General features: G+C 46.0%; 1 protein-coding gene across 1 annotated transcript; it reads left to right on the forward strand.

Moving 5' to 3' along the window:
• The first annotated feature begins 1,255 nt into the window (after window positions 1-1,255).
• On the forward strand, window positions 1,256-11,278 carry LOC115330463 (zinc finger protein 136-like). Its single transcript, XM_040219155.2, has 3 exons — window positions 1,256-1,923; window positions 1,984-2,100; window positions 7,683-11,278. Exons 1-3 carry the CDS (start codon window positions 1,722-1,724, stop codon window positions 8,183-8,185), a joined length of 822 nt encoding a protein of 273 aa, XP_040075089.1. The 5' UTR covers window positions 1,256-1,721; the 3' UTR covers window positions 8,186-11,278.
• The last annotated feature ends 1,226 nt before the right edge of the window (window positions 11,279-12,504 follow it).

Consider the following 12,504-nt stretch of genomic DNA (forward strand, 5'->3'; position numbering starts at 1 on the left):
ACCATGACACTTCTTTCACAGTAATATGCAAAACAAAAACGAGAACGGCTCGGTTATTAATAAGTTGTGTGCAGCCGAGGCACGGGTGCGAGGGCGTAGCTCCGCAGAATGTTCGTTTTGCACGGCTGCTCGTGCAAAAAGGGCGCTTTTGCGCTCGGGCCTGTGCCTTTTCTGCACACAACCTATGTTACAGAGTGTATAGCACGCCTTCGAGAGCACTCGCGTGCGGCGAGAAATCCATCATATACAGGGTACGATCGCAGGAAACCTCGCAGGGGTGCAGGAAGCTGCAAGTGCACGGTGCACCAGAATGTGAAACTAGAGGTGGTGATAGAATTTCACAGTTTGAGAATATGACGTTACTTGGGTCAAAATATAGAAACGAAAAACGTAACTGCCTTACCGGAAGGGCCATCGGAGCACGACCAACTATTTGTTGTGATCGGGGCATTCGATTGGACGCGGGTTGGTAAAGATTTGAAAAACACGAAAGAATAAAACATGCAGGGACGAAGACAGACAGCGCAGTTCTTTGTTAACATGAAATGTAAGATGAAGCACATTATTCTGTCGGATCAAATGGTTTTGTTGAAATAGGTTTAGCTCGCAAGTCAGCCGTTCTTCGGCGGGCTTTCAGCTTTCTGCGATGGTTGTTTTAATCGTGAACGCAGGCTCAAACAATGTAGGCAGCGGCGCCAAATAGATCTGAAACGAAGAAACAGCTCGGACGCGTGGAACGAACACACATAGAGATCACATCACAGGAAAACTCAAACCACTCACCTTTCGTTCGACGACGGTTCGTCAGGCACGATGTTTCCGATGTTTCTCCGGGCGTTGAGGAGACCGCGTCTGTTTCCGTGCTCCTATTGGTCGTGACGTCACCAAATTTCATCCAATAAAGTGCGCGCCGAAGTTGTCTCTAGTCGCCGGTATCACGTCTGCTTGCGCTTTTTCATGAGTTTCCTTTGGGCTCTAAAAGTTACTTATTCATCTTAGTTTTTTGTTTTACTTCAAACAAAGATGAATAAGTTACTGTTAGAGGCCATAGGAAGCTTCTGAAAGAACGCAAGCACCACGTGATAAATAAAGACCAGTCACGTGATAAATACAGACCACTTTTCCGCGGTGCCCGCGGGCGCCAACTACAAATTCGTTTTGCGCCGTAAATATAGCTCTAAAATTTTTTTTTCTTCGTTGTAAAATCGTTTTATGGCGTCCTTTTTCCATCTAAGCCGTTTAAAAAAAATGTTTTTTTCCTTTGCATGTGTCCTTTAAGACAATAGACAACTTTCAAAAATGCCTCCATGCAGAATCTATCGTTCTACATGTGCCTACCTTTGCCCAAAATCCGGCACATCGGGAACCACAAAAACAATGCTGAGTGTTTTTTCGATATCTCTCAGCAAACCCTACTGCATTGTAAACTTGTAGGAAATCGCAGCAATAAAAACGTAAGCAGCGTGTCCCGTCACGGCATCATGAGAAAATCTGAAACTGAAACCGAAACTAAGTGGCCAACTGGTACCCAGATTTCTTTTTGTGTCACCAGTGCCACCCATCATCCAGGACATCTCAACGAGCTTGAGTCTTGTTGGGACATCTGCAGGTCAAACCAAGCCAAGCGGTCGATGCGCGAGCAGCCGAGCCGGCCGAGCTCGCGAGTCGCGAATCAGCCATGCAGCCGTCGTTGACGAAAGTATGCGACGACACTACTGACAATGTCAGCTTCGTGTGTCGTGTGTGGTAGTACCAATCATCTTTACCGCAAAGTCACCGTGGATCTGTTTCGATTTCCGTCGAAAGTCTTGAGTCCTGAGAAGAGAGCCGCTTGGATAGCTGCTGTAAGGAGAGTGCACCCGGGCGGCTCGCTGTGGGAGCCGAGCGAGGATTGCCAGATCTGCAGCGCGCACTTCATCACAGGTGCGACTTCGTAAGCTTCTGGCGAGTTTTGCTCGATTATAACGTGGTGCTGAATTCTAGGACAGCCATCGTGCTTCAGGGACCACCCCGACTTCGTGCCCTCCGTGTTCAACTACTCAAGAGCTCTCGGCGAGTCCGCAGTGCATTCGCAAGACCCCTGCGTGGAGAGGCGCGAAGGTAAACACGGGATTTATGTTGCCACCTTACACACAAACATCGGCAGTGCAGACAAAGGCATGAGCACGAGCGCGTTGCTTTGAAAAGTGCCTTCCATGCACAGGGCCGGATTTAGAGGGGGGGTCTGGATGTCCTGACCCCCCTCTTGATTTCTGCATGTGTAAAATTTAGGGCGTGAAACGAGGGGGAGGGGGTACCGACATATGGTACGCTGACCAACACCTGACCCCCGCCCCCCCCCCCAGGATATTCCTGCATCCGCCCCTGCCTATGCGTGAGTTCTCTTACAAACAAATGCGCAGTACGCAAAATTTGCGCAATGGACATTACGTAGGTCCTTCGGAGCAGAGTAGCGCAGAGCCTGGAGTAGGGCAATCTACCGGGTGATTCAAGAAGACGGCAGGCTCTTTAAATCGACCGGAAAAATCGGTTTCCTAACCTATCGCGCTACGACTTTGTGCAGCGTTGCCCACAGATGATGCTTTTTTTTTTTTTTGTAAAATTTGCAAAGAGCGCATTTACCTGAGGAAAAGGTAAAGAAAGAAAAAGGCTTAGCTCCTATGGAAACGCAGCGACACCACCGGTCTTCAAACAACACGGCGCCGTTTTGCACGGGAGACAAGAGATGGCGCAACGAACGAGCATACGGCGCCGAGAGCCAGCGTCTTTAGCAGACAATCTTTTCGACTCAAAATCGGCGCGCGTTCCGCAGGCGGTGACAGTCGGAAAAACAAAAACAGGTGTGGTAACAACAAGGAACTGCAGTTCCTTGTCTGCTAAATACGCCTGCTCTCAGCGTCGTCTGCTCGTTCGTTGGCGGCAGTTTGCGTCGCGACCGCTTGTGCCATCTCTTGTCTCCCGTGGGAAACGGCGCCGTGTACACAGATACAAGTTTGTGAAGCTGTCCACAAAGCAGCACTCCCACGGCACACACCCGTGCCTGTCCTCTTTTCACTCTGGGCAGACTGCAATGCCTCCCACTTGCGGATCATTATCGCCATTGCCCTGCTCTGCCCAATAGCCCTCGACAGGAAGACGTCGAAGTAATGATCAAAAGAGTGCGCCATCTCCTCCGCTTGGTCGTCTGCGGAAATCTTGGTCTCTCGCAGAAAAGCGACATCAACCCACCGTTGCGGAAGTCTCTAGCACCCATTGCTTTATTCTTCTGGCCACGAAGACTGACATAATTGAGGGTTGCAAACTTGGGCGGTCGCATTTCGTGGAAAAGGGGATGCTCAGCTCCTTGCCGGTCTCTCGACAAGCAGGGAGCTGAGAGACAAACGAAAAAGAACCGACCTGCGGAGGGCCTGTCCGGCGTCACCCTTTCGTAGGGACGCGTGACTTTGGGTTGAAGTTCTCCTTCCGTGTGCTATTCTTGTGCCACTTGAACTCTAAGCGTGCCAATGCATCCTTTGGCCGGCCGAAGTTGGATGTCGGAATCGGCACGGGCCGGGGGAGGAGACGAGTTTTTTCGGTTTCCTCCGCTAGAAATTTGACCTTTGATGGTAGAGTGGTGTGAGTTTGTGAGGTGAACGCAATCGGACTCGTCATGCTCTACAAAAAGGGGGAAAAAGACTAGCAGACTGCGTTAAATCCTGGGCGCTGACATTGGCGGTCTTGAAGGCAAGAATGAGAAAGAGCAACAGAAGAATGGTGAAGGAGAACGGACGAAAGGTTAAACGTATTCGTTTTGCCACGACGACTTGAAGTTGCTCGAGCTTTATCGACCTTACTTAGCTTTATACAAAGCATGATTCCGGTGTTTTCCTGCAAAGTAAGCTAGGTAAGGACAAGGCACAGACCGCTAAAAGTGATGTTTCGATGCTTCTTTGTGCGTATTAAGACGTCGCCAGTGATAGTGGCCCGTCCGGATTGTCAATGTCTGTGTCTATGCCCCGCCGTTCCCAGGCTGCCCTAATCCGTGTGACCTTTTCCTCTAGATTATTATGTTAACTCCATTCCTACGAAGGCTTGGGAGGCAAATGAGCACACCCATCTACCACAAACCATTTATTTTTTGGTAGATCCTAATGTTTGTGAATTTCTCGACTTAAATATTACTGTGAATATATTACTCTATGGTAGAGAATACACACCTAACCACCCTTAGTTGCAAAGTTTTCTGGCCGTGAAATGTTCTCAATATTTCCAAAATATAGAGCCCGCAAAAATAGAGTCGTTTAGGCTATGCGGAGCTCATTTCGTCATAGGTCAATCACCATGATTGCACCTCAGGAAAGCACGCTAGAAAGTTGCACACTTGCTACATTGTCACTTTATTAGACAGGAAAACCATCGCTGTACCGACATCACCCAGCCTTTGTGTCGACTGTGTTGGCTGACACGAAACAGCTGCAATCTCGATCGCTAAGAGGGATGGAAAGGTCCCGCGTCCACCAAAGGTAGCAAGTGACAGGCAAAGAAAGCTGCTCATGAGGCCCCCATGCTTCTCGAGAGCCCGGCCAATACCGTGTACGGTGCCTTGATCGTCAGAAGGCAGATACAGACGAGGCATATTCCAGAGCCATCTGAGGTGTTCTGCTTAGCGCTGCGGACATAACCCTCTTCCTTAAAAGCCCATTCTCGGTGTGTCTGTCGCAGCGAATCCGTCTTCTATTGCAGGTATCGTCGCATTTTGTCTCGTGACAGTTCCGCAAACCGCATCGGCTTCTCAACCCAGCCGTCGGGCTGAAACGAGAATGGGATGTCCTCGGCCATCCTCAGTTGTCACCGAAAAGCAGCGGAGCCAGAAAAACTAAACAGAATGCCGACATGCTGGAAAACACACCTGTAACAAACCTAGTAACGTGCACAGATCAAGCCTACAGGCACCCTTATTTTCCGCCCAAGAGACCTTCGAACCCAGTCTCAATCAGCTTAAAAATGTCTGCCACTAGGTAGTGCCACATCTGGGGAAAAGGGTGGATTTGCTTTTTATTGCAGTAAAATGCAGCGCGCATCCCTTACATCATTGTAAAGTGGGTAGGTTTACTAGTTTGTAATTGAAACCAAGCCTTTAAAATTAATAATAAAGTTTTAAAGACTCAACAATGATTAAATACCTTAAATATACTGAACACTAATCATTTCCCTTAATGGGTTCTTTGGCACAAAGCACTGGCACAAACCTTTTTTTTTTTTGTGCAATCTGCAATTCGGTTTGTGTTTGCAAAAATACCCTGTGTACACAGTATAGGCCCTTTTTATGGCAAAAGCCACCAGGTGGGGCTCCAGTCTTTGATGTCCCAGAGAATTATTGGTTCATATAAAGAATGAGCAAAGCCCACCGTAGCACCACTTCTTGAAATGTCGATGAAATGTTTAACTACCAATTCGCCAGGTGTTTGCCAAAAGAATGCAGCGCGAGATCTGTTTAGATTTTCTAATATTCTTGTAAACCAACTTGTCTCCTGCAAGACATTAAATTATACAGCCGAGGGTCCTTGTTAAATCTCCAACTTAGTTGTCTGTGTTGCATTTATGCTTTCTAGCACTGGTGACATAAGCTAGCTCGACAGGCTTCCAAAGACGGAGCAACCGGAAATCGCTTGGGACGCCAAGCGACTGTTTATATTTGTAAACAGCAAAAGGGTCTATACGTCTGCAATATGGCACCAAGTTAGGCCCATTGAGTGTACTTCTAACCAAGCATTAAAACTACTATTGGAAAGTTTGAATATTCGCACAACACTGTTTCGTGAGATGCCCATAATAAGACTCCCCGGGCCCTCTAAACTTGGATGCCTCGTAGCCGGTATGAAACAAGGAAGAGGTTACAAGCAAGTTCAGAATAACAGAACAAGCCTCTCCCTCCAAGCTCTGCCCCACATATTGGTGATCTTGTCTTGCAGTTGGTTGCTTCACCCAACTTCACCGACTTCACCCTGAAATGACGGAACAGTGGAAGGCGAGACTGATTCAGTAAAGGCATGAAAGTGTTGGGCCAGTAGACTTTTAGAATGTAAAGGTAACCAGGTAGAGGCTATCTGATTGGTGGGATAAGTTTAACAAAGGATCAACATTTATTTTCATTTACGTGTTAAATTGTTCGGCACGACGTGTGTGCGAAACCCGACTGCTAAAAGACGCGCCCATCAAACGTTATGAGGTAATGCTGCGTACGTAGTGCAAACCACCACGTGATAATAACTTATTTGTGTATTAGAGACTCAAGAACCTCTAGCGTGAATGCATAGCCAGATTTATTCATTCTCACCGACTAGGTGGTGTGAGTCGCCTTTCGATTCAGAGGCATCAGCTTCAGCCATGTTCATTGATCCATCACTTGCTTAGGATTACAAATCATGTGAATATGGTGGCATATGAGGAGGTGTGCCGTGCAGAAAATTTAATGCATGCCATTTGTTCATGATGTCGCACGATGGCACCAGACGCAGGGTCCCAGTGGCTTTTTGCAGGTGAGATGAAGAAGCGCTGGTTCTGCTGTCATTTTTACCCATTAGCACCAAATATTTGACCTAACTATTCTGCTTTTTCCAAGTTTATTTTGTGGCTAAACCAGAGGGTGTTCTGGGTTTAGTTTTTGCCCAAAAAGTAAGTTTTCTGGAGATACCAATCATTGTCAACAATTTTTTTTTCTACGTAAGGTTTTTTGTTAGGTAGATTTCAGCATTTCTGCGAATATATTGAAACAGATCTTTCACACAACATGATGTAATAAGCATAATTCTGGAAATAAGTGTGTATGCTTAATTCAGTCATTGGCAGCGACTTAGTTGAGCAATTGGCAGGAACGCAAATCTATGAAGTCGCATAATGCATGGATAGCAGTATTTAAAAGAGTGATCGTTTAAATTTGTTTAGTCAACATTAAACAGTCATTTCAGAAAGTGAAGAACATATTGTTTATTCATTTTCCAGCACTTGACACGGTGATGTCATGGGGTCACATGATATGAACTCTTCCAAATCTACCAAAAAATTGACATCACGGTGCCAAGTTGTAGTGTCACATGACACTGACATCGTATTACCTGAGGTGACATGACATTGCATGACGTCATATTATGTCCCATAAATTTTGATGCTAAATTTAGGAGGAAAATTGACATCTGTTTCAAGTGATGGTGTCACATCACCAATCATTGGGTGACACGAGCATGATGCCATGATGTGACATGGTCAAGTGACATTTTTCACTAAATGTAGGTGATACCGTGCCATTAATGTGGTCATGTGACGTCAATTTTCCAGCTCAGTTTTGTGGGTAAATTATGTTGGTCACATGACACTGATGCCACTGTTATGTCATGTGACATTGAGACGTCATACAGTCAGAGCAACATGAGGGTGCCCCAAATAGAGTTCCCATATAAAGCTATCACTAACAGCATTTATGAAAGAAAAAAGTTTTGAAAGGTGGTTTATCTGGTTCACACTAACAAAACAGTTAATAGAGTCAACTCTATTTCAGTGCTTATTTGAATTGAAATAAAAAGGAAACAAAGAAATTGAACCACTCATCTGAAGCAGAACTACAATAATGGCTGCTTATTTTTAAAACATGCGGCTATCTTTGTTGTGCTTTCCTAGTGTGTCCTAATACACATGAGGTTTTGCAGGAGAGGGAGCTGCACTTTTGGGAGAGACCAGCTGTTCACTGAAAGTCACCGAAAACATCTCGTTTAGATGCTGTTCCTGCACCTATGTCACCAGTTATCAGCATTGGATGTTGCGCCACCTGGTTGCCCATGGCAATGAACAATGCGATTACCAGCATCCTCCCATGTCACCTGCCTCTAGATCCCAAGTGCCCAGCAACACTCGAGAGCACAACAGTGAAAAGGTTTTTAAGTGCAAGGTGTGTCCTCGAGTCTTTGCTAAGAATCGCCAACTGACCGTCCATAATCGAACACACAGTGGTAAAAGGCCTTTTAAGTGCAAGCTGTGCCCCCAAGCCTTTTTTGAGAATTACCGTCTGATCCGCCATAATCGAATTCACACTGATAAAAAGCCATTTAAGTGCAAGCTGTGCCCTCAAGTCTTTGCTAAGAAATGCCAACTGACCGTCCATAATCGAACACACAGTGGTAAAAAGCCTTTTAAGTGCAAGCTGTGTCCCTAAACTTTTTCCGAAGATTACCATTTGATCTGCCATAATCAAATACACGCTGGTGAGAAGTTGTGTTCTCAAGTCAAATACACGCTGGTGAGAAGCTGTGTTCTCAAGTCTTTGCTAAGAATTGCCAACTGACCGTCCATAATCGAACACACAGTGGTAAAAAGCCTTTTAAGTGCAAGCTGCGTAGGTAGCAGATTGCACTTAAACGGCCTGTCACCACACAGTGGTGGCAGGCCATTTAAGTGCAAGCAGTGCCCCAAGCCTTTTCTCAGAATTACATTCTGATCTGCCATAATCGAACCCACACAGGTGAAAAACCATACAAGTGTAAGTTTTGTCCTCAAGCGTTAGCTCAGAATTCCAGTCTGACCCACCATAATTGAACACACACTAGTAAAAAGCCATTTATTTCTGCCTGTGCCCCAAAGCCTTTTCTTAGCATTGCAACCTGATCTGCCATTATCAAACGCACAGTGATGAAAAGCCATTTGAAGGGGTACGGAAACCAAATTCTGGAGCTCATCTCTGCTTAAACCTAAAGAGGGTTAAAGTAGGGCTTTACCAAAACCAATATTTTGTAGGATAACGCAAGAAAACATATTTTAAACTGAATTTAACTATAACCAAAAAACCACCTCATGGATGTCTGAAGCTTCGATGGAATGCCGTGACAACAACGTGTTAGTAAGAGCAGTGCCACAACGGGAAATAGGCTCACTCACAAAGATTACTTAGGCCTGAACTCGTGCCTCGCCAAAGGCTTCAGGTGCTTTGGTGAGTAGCAACAGAGTTGGCCACCATTAGTTTCATTATCAGGTGATCTTTCCGGCAATGCTTGTTTGGGGTTGTTTGGGAATTGTGTACATGCAATGATGAAATGTGTATTTAAACGGGCCCAAATGCCTGCCTCTTTTCAAGACGGGACAGCCGCCTCGGTCGACTGCGACGAACTCGATCACTACAAAGTCAACACACCTACTCGCGTTGCTAAAAGGAGATGGCCCGCATGGCCTCTGCAAAGCAGGGCACTTGTAAACAAATAGCTGCGGCGTTTTCGTGGCTCCGAAAATGCAGGATAAAGCCAGTCGGAGCGCTGGGAGCGGAACCGCTCCCAGCGCTCCCACTAAGAGCGTAACTCCAGTCGGTTCTGCTCCCAGCGCTTCGCACTGAGAGCGGAACCGCACTGGCACTGTGTTCTTGGTCACCGCGTCTCGAACAATCTTTTACAATCGATTTTATGAACCACTGGGCCTATAGAAAATCGCAACTTGATGCTGACTTAGTTTGACGTGGGCGCGTTGGCAAAGTTGAATAAAACTGAAAGAATAAACAGAGACGGACAGAACAGCACATCTTTTGACTTTCAACACAAATAGCTTCATTAGGCGCCGGCACCCGGCCCAAGAGACCCAGAGACAGAAAGGAGGAGGGCGAAAAAGAGGGAACAAGGGTAGGTGAGGGGCGGTAGGGAGAAAATGAAGGCGACACAGACAGGAAAATTTCTAGCTGGGAAGAAGGAAGGCCGGAAGGAAAGCCGGAACGAAGCACAACTGTCTGGAATGCGTAGTTTTCGCAATATCGAATTTGTCCACTTTTCGTGAAACACTCTGTATAAGTGCATGCAGTGCTCTAAAGTCTTTTTCTCTCTAATAATCTCATTTGCCATGCTCATTTGCTTATGCAAGATAACCTTACAAGTGACAGCCATTTAACACGTCTCACCTGTGGGGCATGTGCCAAAGCAGAGGATGATGATCCCAAGGGAGATTACATTAATCTGGTGGCAGGGAACTGCCAATGACGTCCAAGAACCGTCGGTCGAATATCCAGTTTGGTTACCTTATTGATTGTGCAACCATGGCTAAACTCTTGCATTGATCATGAGCCTCTCATCCGATTGCCACTGTTTGTATTTGCACAAAGGTGTTGAGGAGTAGGGAGAAATTTCTTGCCAGCAATGTAATTGCAAACCTATAATTTTTTCAATAGATGGAAATAGATCAGTGTAGCTAAACTGTTGCATGTTCCTCATCTGAATGCACACTAGGCCATGCTTTTGCTCCTGTTCAGAGATCCTTTGCACTTGCTCGAGGTGTGCTCATTTCAGGTGTGGTCTAATATGTTTGTAAAACTGTCTTCATTGTTTTGTTTTTACTCTGGTCTATATTAAAGGTATACACTTGCAAAAATAAATGTGTGACGAAGTTGTGGTTTGTCTATCTAAAAAAAAAGTCTGGCAGTTTAAATTCTCAGACTTCCTTTTTTCTGTTTTTGCAGCCTTGGTACTGTAGCAAGTAGGAAGTAATTTTGGGGATTTTAATTTTGATGTCCTGTAGCATGCCTTTCCATTTTGCTATGAACTCGGCTGGGAGCCAATTTTGAGTGCTTGTGTGCACTACAGCTGTTTGTGCTCCCCATTTGAACCTTGCTATACCCTGGGACGACTTTTCTTGGCAAAGCAGTCAAAGGCACTGGCACACGTGCCCACTTCTATGTTAAGCACTGACCAAAGCTTTGCACGAGCTCTCCTCTGAAATGTGAAGAAAAGTTGTCCCCAAGTACAGTCGAATTCCCACACTACCCAACAGGTTTTACTATGGAGTGACTGTCTACCGATTTTTAATACTGTGTAATGCGTGTTCCACGCTGTGTTAAAAAAAAAAGGTAATCTTTACCGAACTGTCAAACCGGCTCATTGTGAATTGGTTCTTGCCTTCCTTCTCTACTCTGGCATCATCTTCGTAATCATGTTTTTATACGACACATGCTTTTGTGATATCGGTCTCTCTTGTCGGTTAGGTGATCACAATATTCCGTTACTCTGTACTTTTGTTCCCGACGGTTGTTTCCTTGTTGCTTTGGTCTGCATGTCAGAATTCTCTGACCGTAGGTGTCATGTACGCCAGATGATGTCTTTTGTACAGGATCCTGTGGAGTGTGCTTAGTTTTGCATTGTATGCACTTGTATATATGCATTGTGGATTTTTTTACTCTTGTTTGTGTTGAATAAACTTTGCAGATGATAAATGTGTAACTGCAGACATCTTTATCTGTGTTTCTCACAAATAAATCTTGACAGTTTGAGCTTCCACAGTGCTTTATTGTTGTTTTTCAGCCATTCCAGGTCTTAGCTGAAGTTAATATGTCATTGGCATAGCCACTCTCTGGAAAGTTCTTGTTTTGCTGTCCTGTGCCATGCTAGGACCTCACTGTGACAGTTTCGTCTCCAAGAAATGGACTGCCAAGTGGATGTGCATGCCACAGCAGATAGGTTTGGACTGATGGCGGTTGATGGAACTCTACTGAATGGCACCAGTTACCGAATACTAGCAAAAACAGGCCCAATTTTCCCATTGAAATTTCTAGAAAATCGTAACTTTTGAATGAGAATGGTTAGTTCCGAGACTGCTAGCGTTACACTTGGGTGTGGAAGGAGCGTTCAGTAAACCATAGTTTATTTTTGCAGAGAAAAAACGCTATTACATTTTTGTGGGTGACAGATTATAGGTACATCAAATACTTGCTCCAACACCACCAGTCCTCCAGCCTTCTTTTGGTGGAATCTCTAATGCTCGGTTCTTGCGCTGCATCTGCCGAATCTATGTTGGCTTCCACCCCCGTCCAAATGGAAAGAACCTCCAGGAACAAGCCCGCAGTCCATCACTATGTGTCTCCGTCTCACAGATGGTACAAGCGGTCTCTAGGTCTTCTATGAAACGGCCTGGGGGGATCGGGGGCCGAGTGGTCTAGCGCACACCAGCTCGGAGCACGTGGAGCGAAAGCTCGCGCTGCAGAACCCAGGGATCCTGGGTTCGAGCCCCACCCCTGCCCGTTTCGATCTGGATGAGCATCGTACCGGCGTGCGGTCATGTATCACTACTGCGTGATGCACGTTAAAGACCCCAGGCTAGCGGTTGTACCGCACTGGCTAAATTTCTCATCTACAGCTGGGAGACTCGTCGCCCCTGTGAGGCAGACCAAGCTCTAGGCTATATAAACACACAAACAACCCAATTTTATGAAACGGCCTCTCCACACTCTTGTTTGAAGAGTCCCTGCCCGTGCATCAAATAAAAGACGACTTCCCCTGGTGTTGTTTTAAAAACTCTCTTTCCGAAAGATGCCCTTCTGTGCCCCGTACATCTGCGGCGAAGATTTTTAGGCCATCCTATTCCTCCAACATCGTGTCTCGTCCTTGCACGAGCGTCCTTGCCTTCTTTTCATCGGCTTTAGCATTGTCCTCTGGCTCCTTGCTGCCCTTCAAAGTTTGTGTTGGGATGTGACAGATATGCGAGCGTCCTTGTTCCTTTCCTCCATTGGTG

Source organism: Ixodes scapularis, unplaced genomic scaffold, assembly GCF_016920785.2.
Source record: "Ixodes scapularis isolate PalLabHiFi unplaced genomic scaffold, ASM1692078v2 PGA_scaffold6__148_contigs__length_123643588, whole genome shotgun sequence".
NCBI lineage: Eukaryota > Metazoa > Arthropoda > Arachnida > Ixodida > Ixodidae > Ixodes > Ixodes scapularis.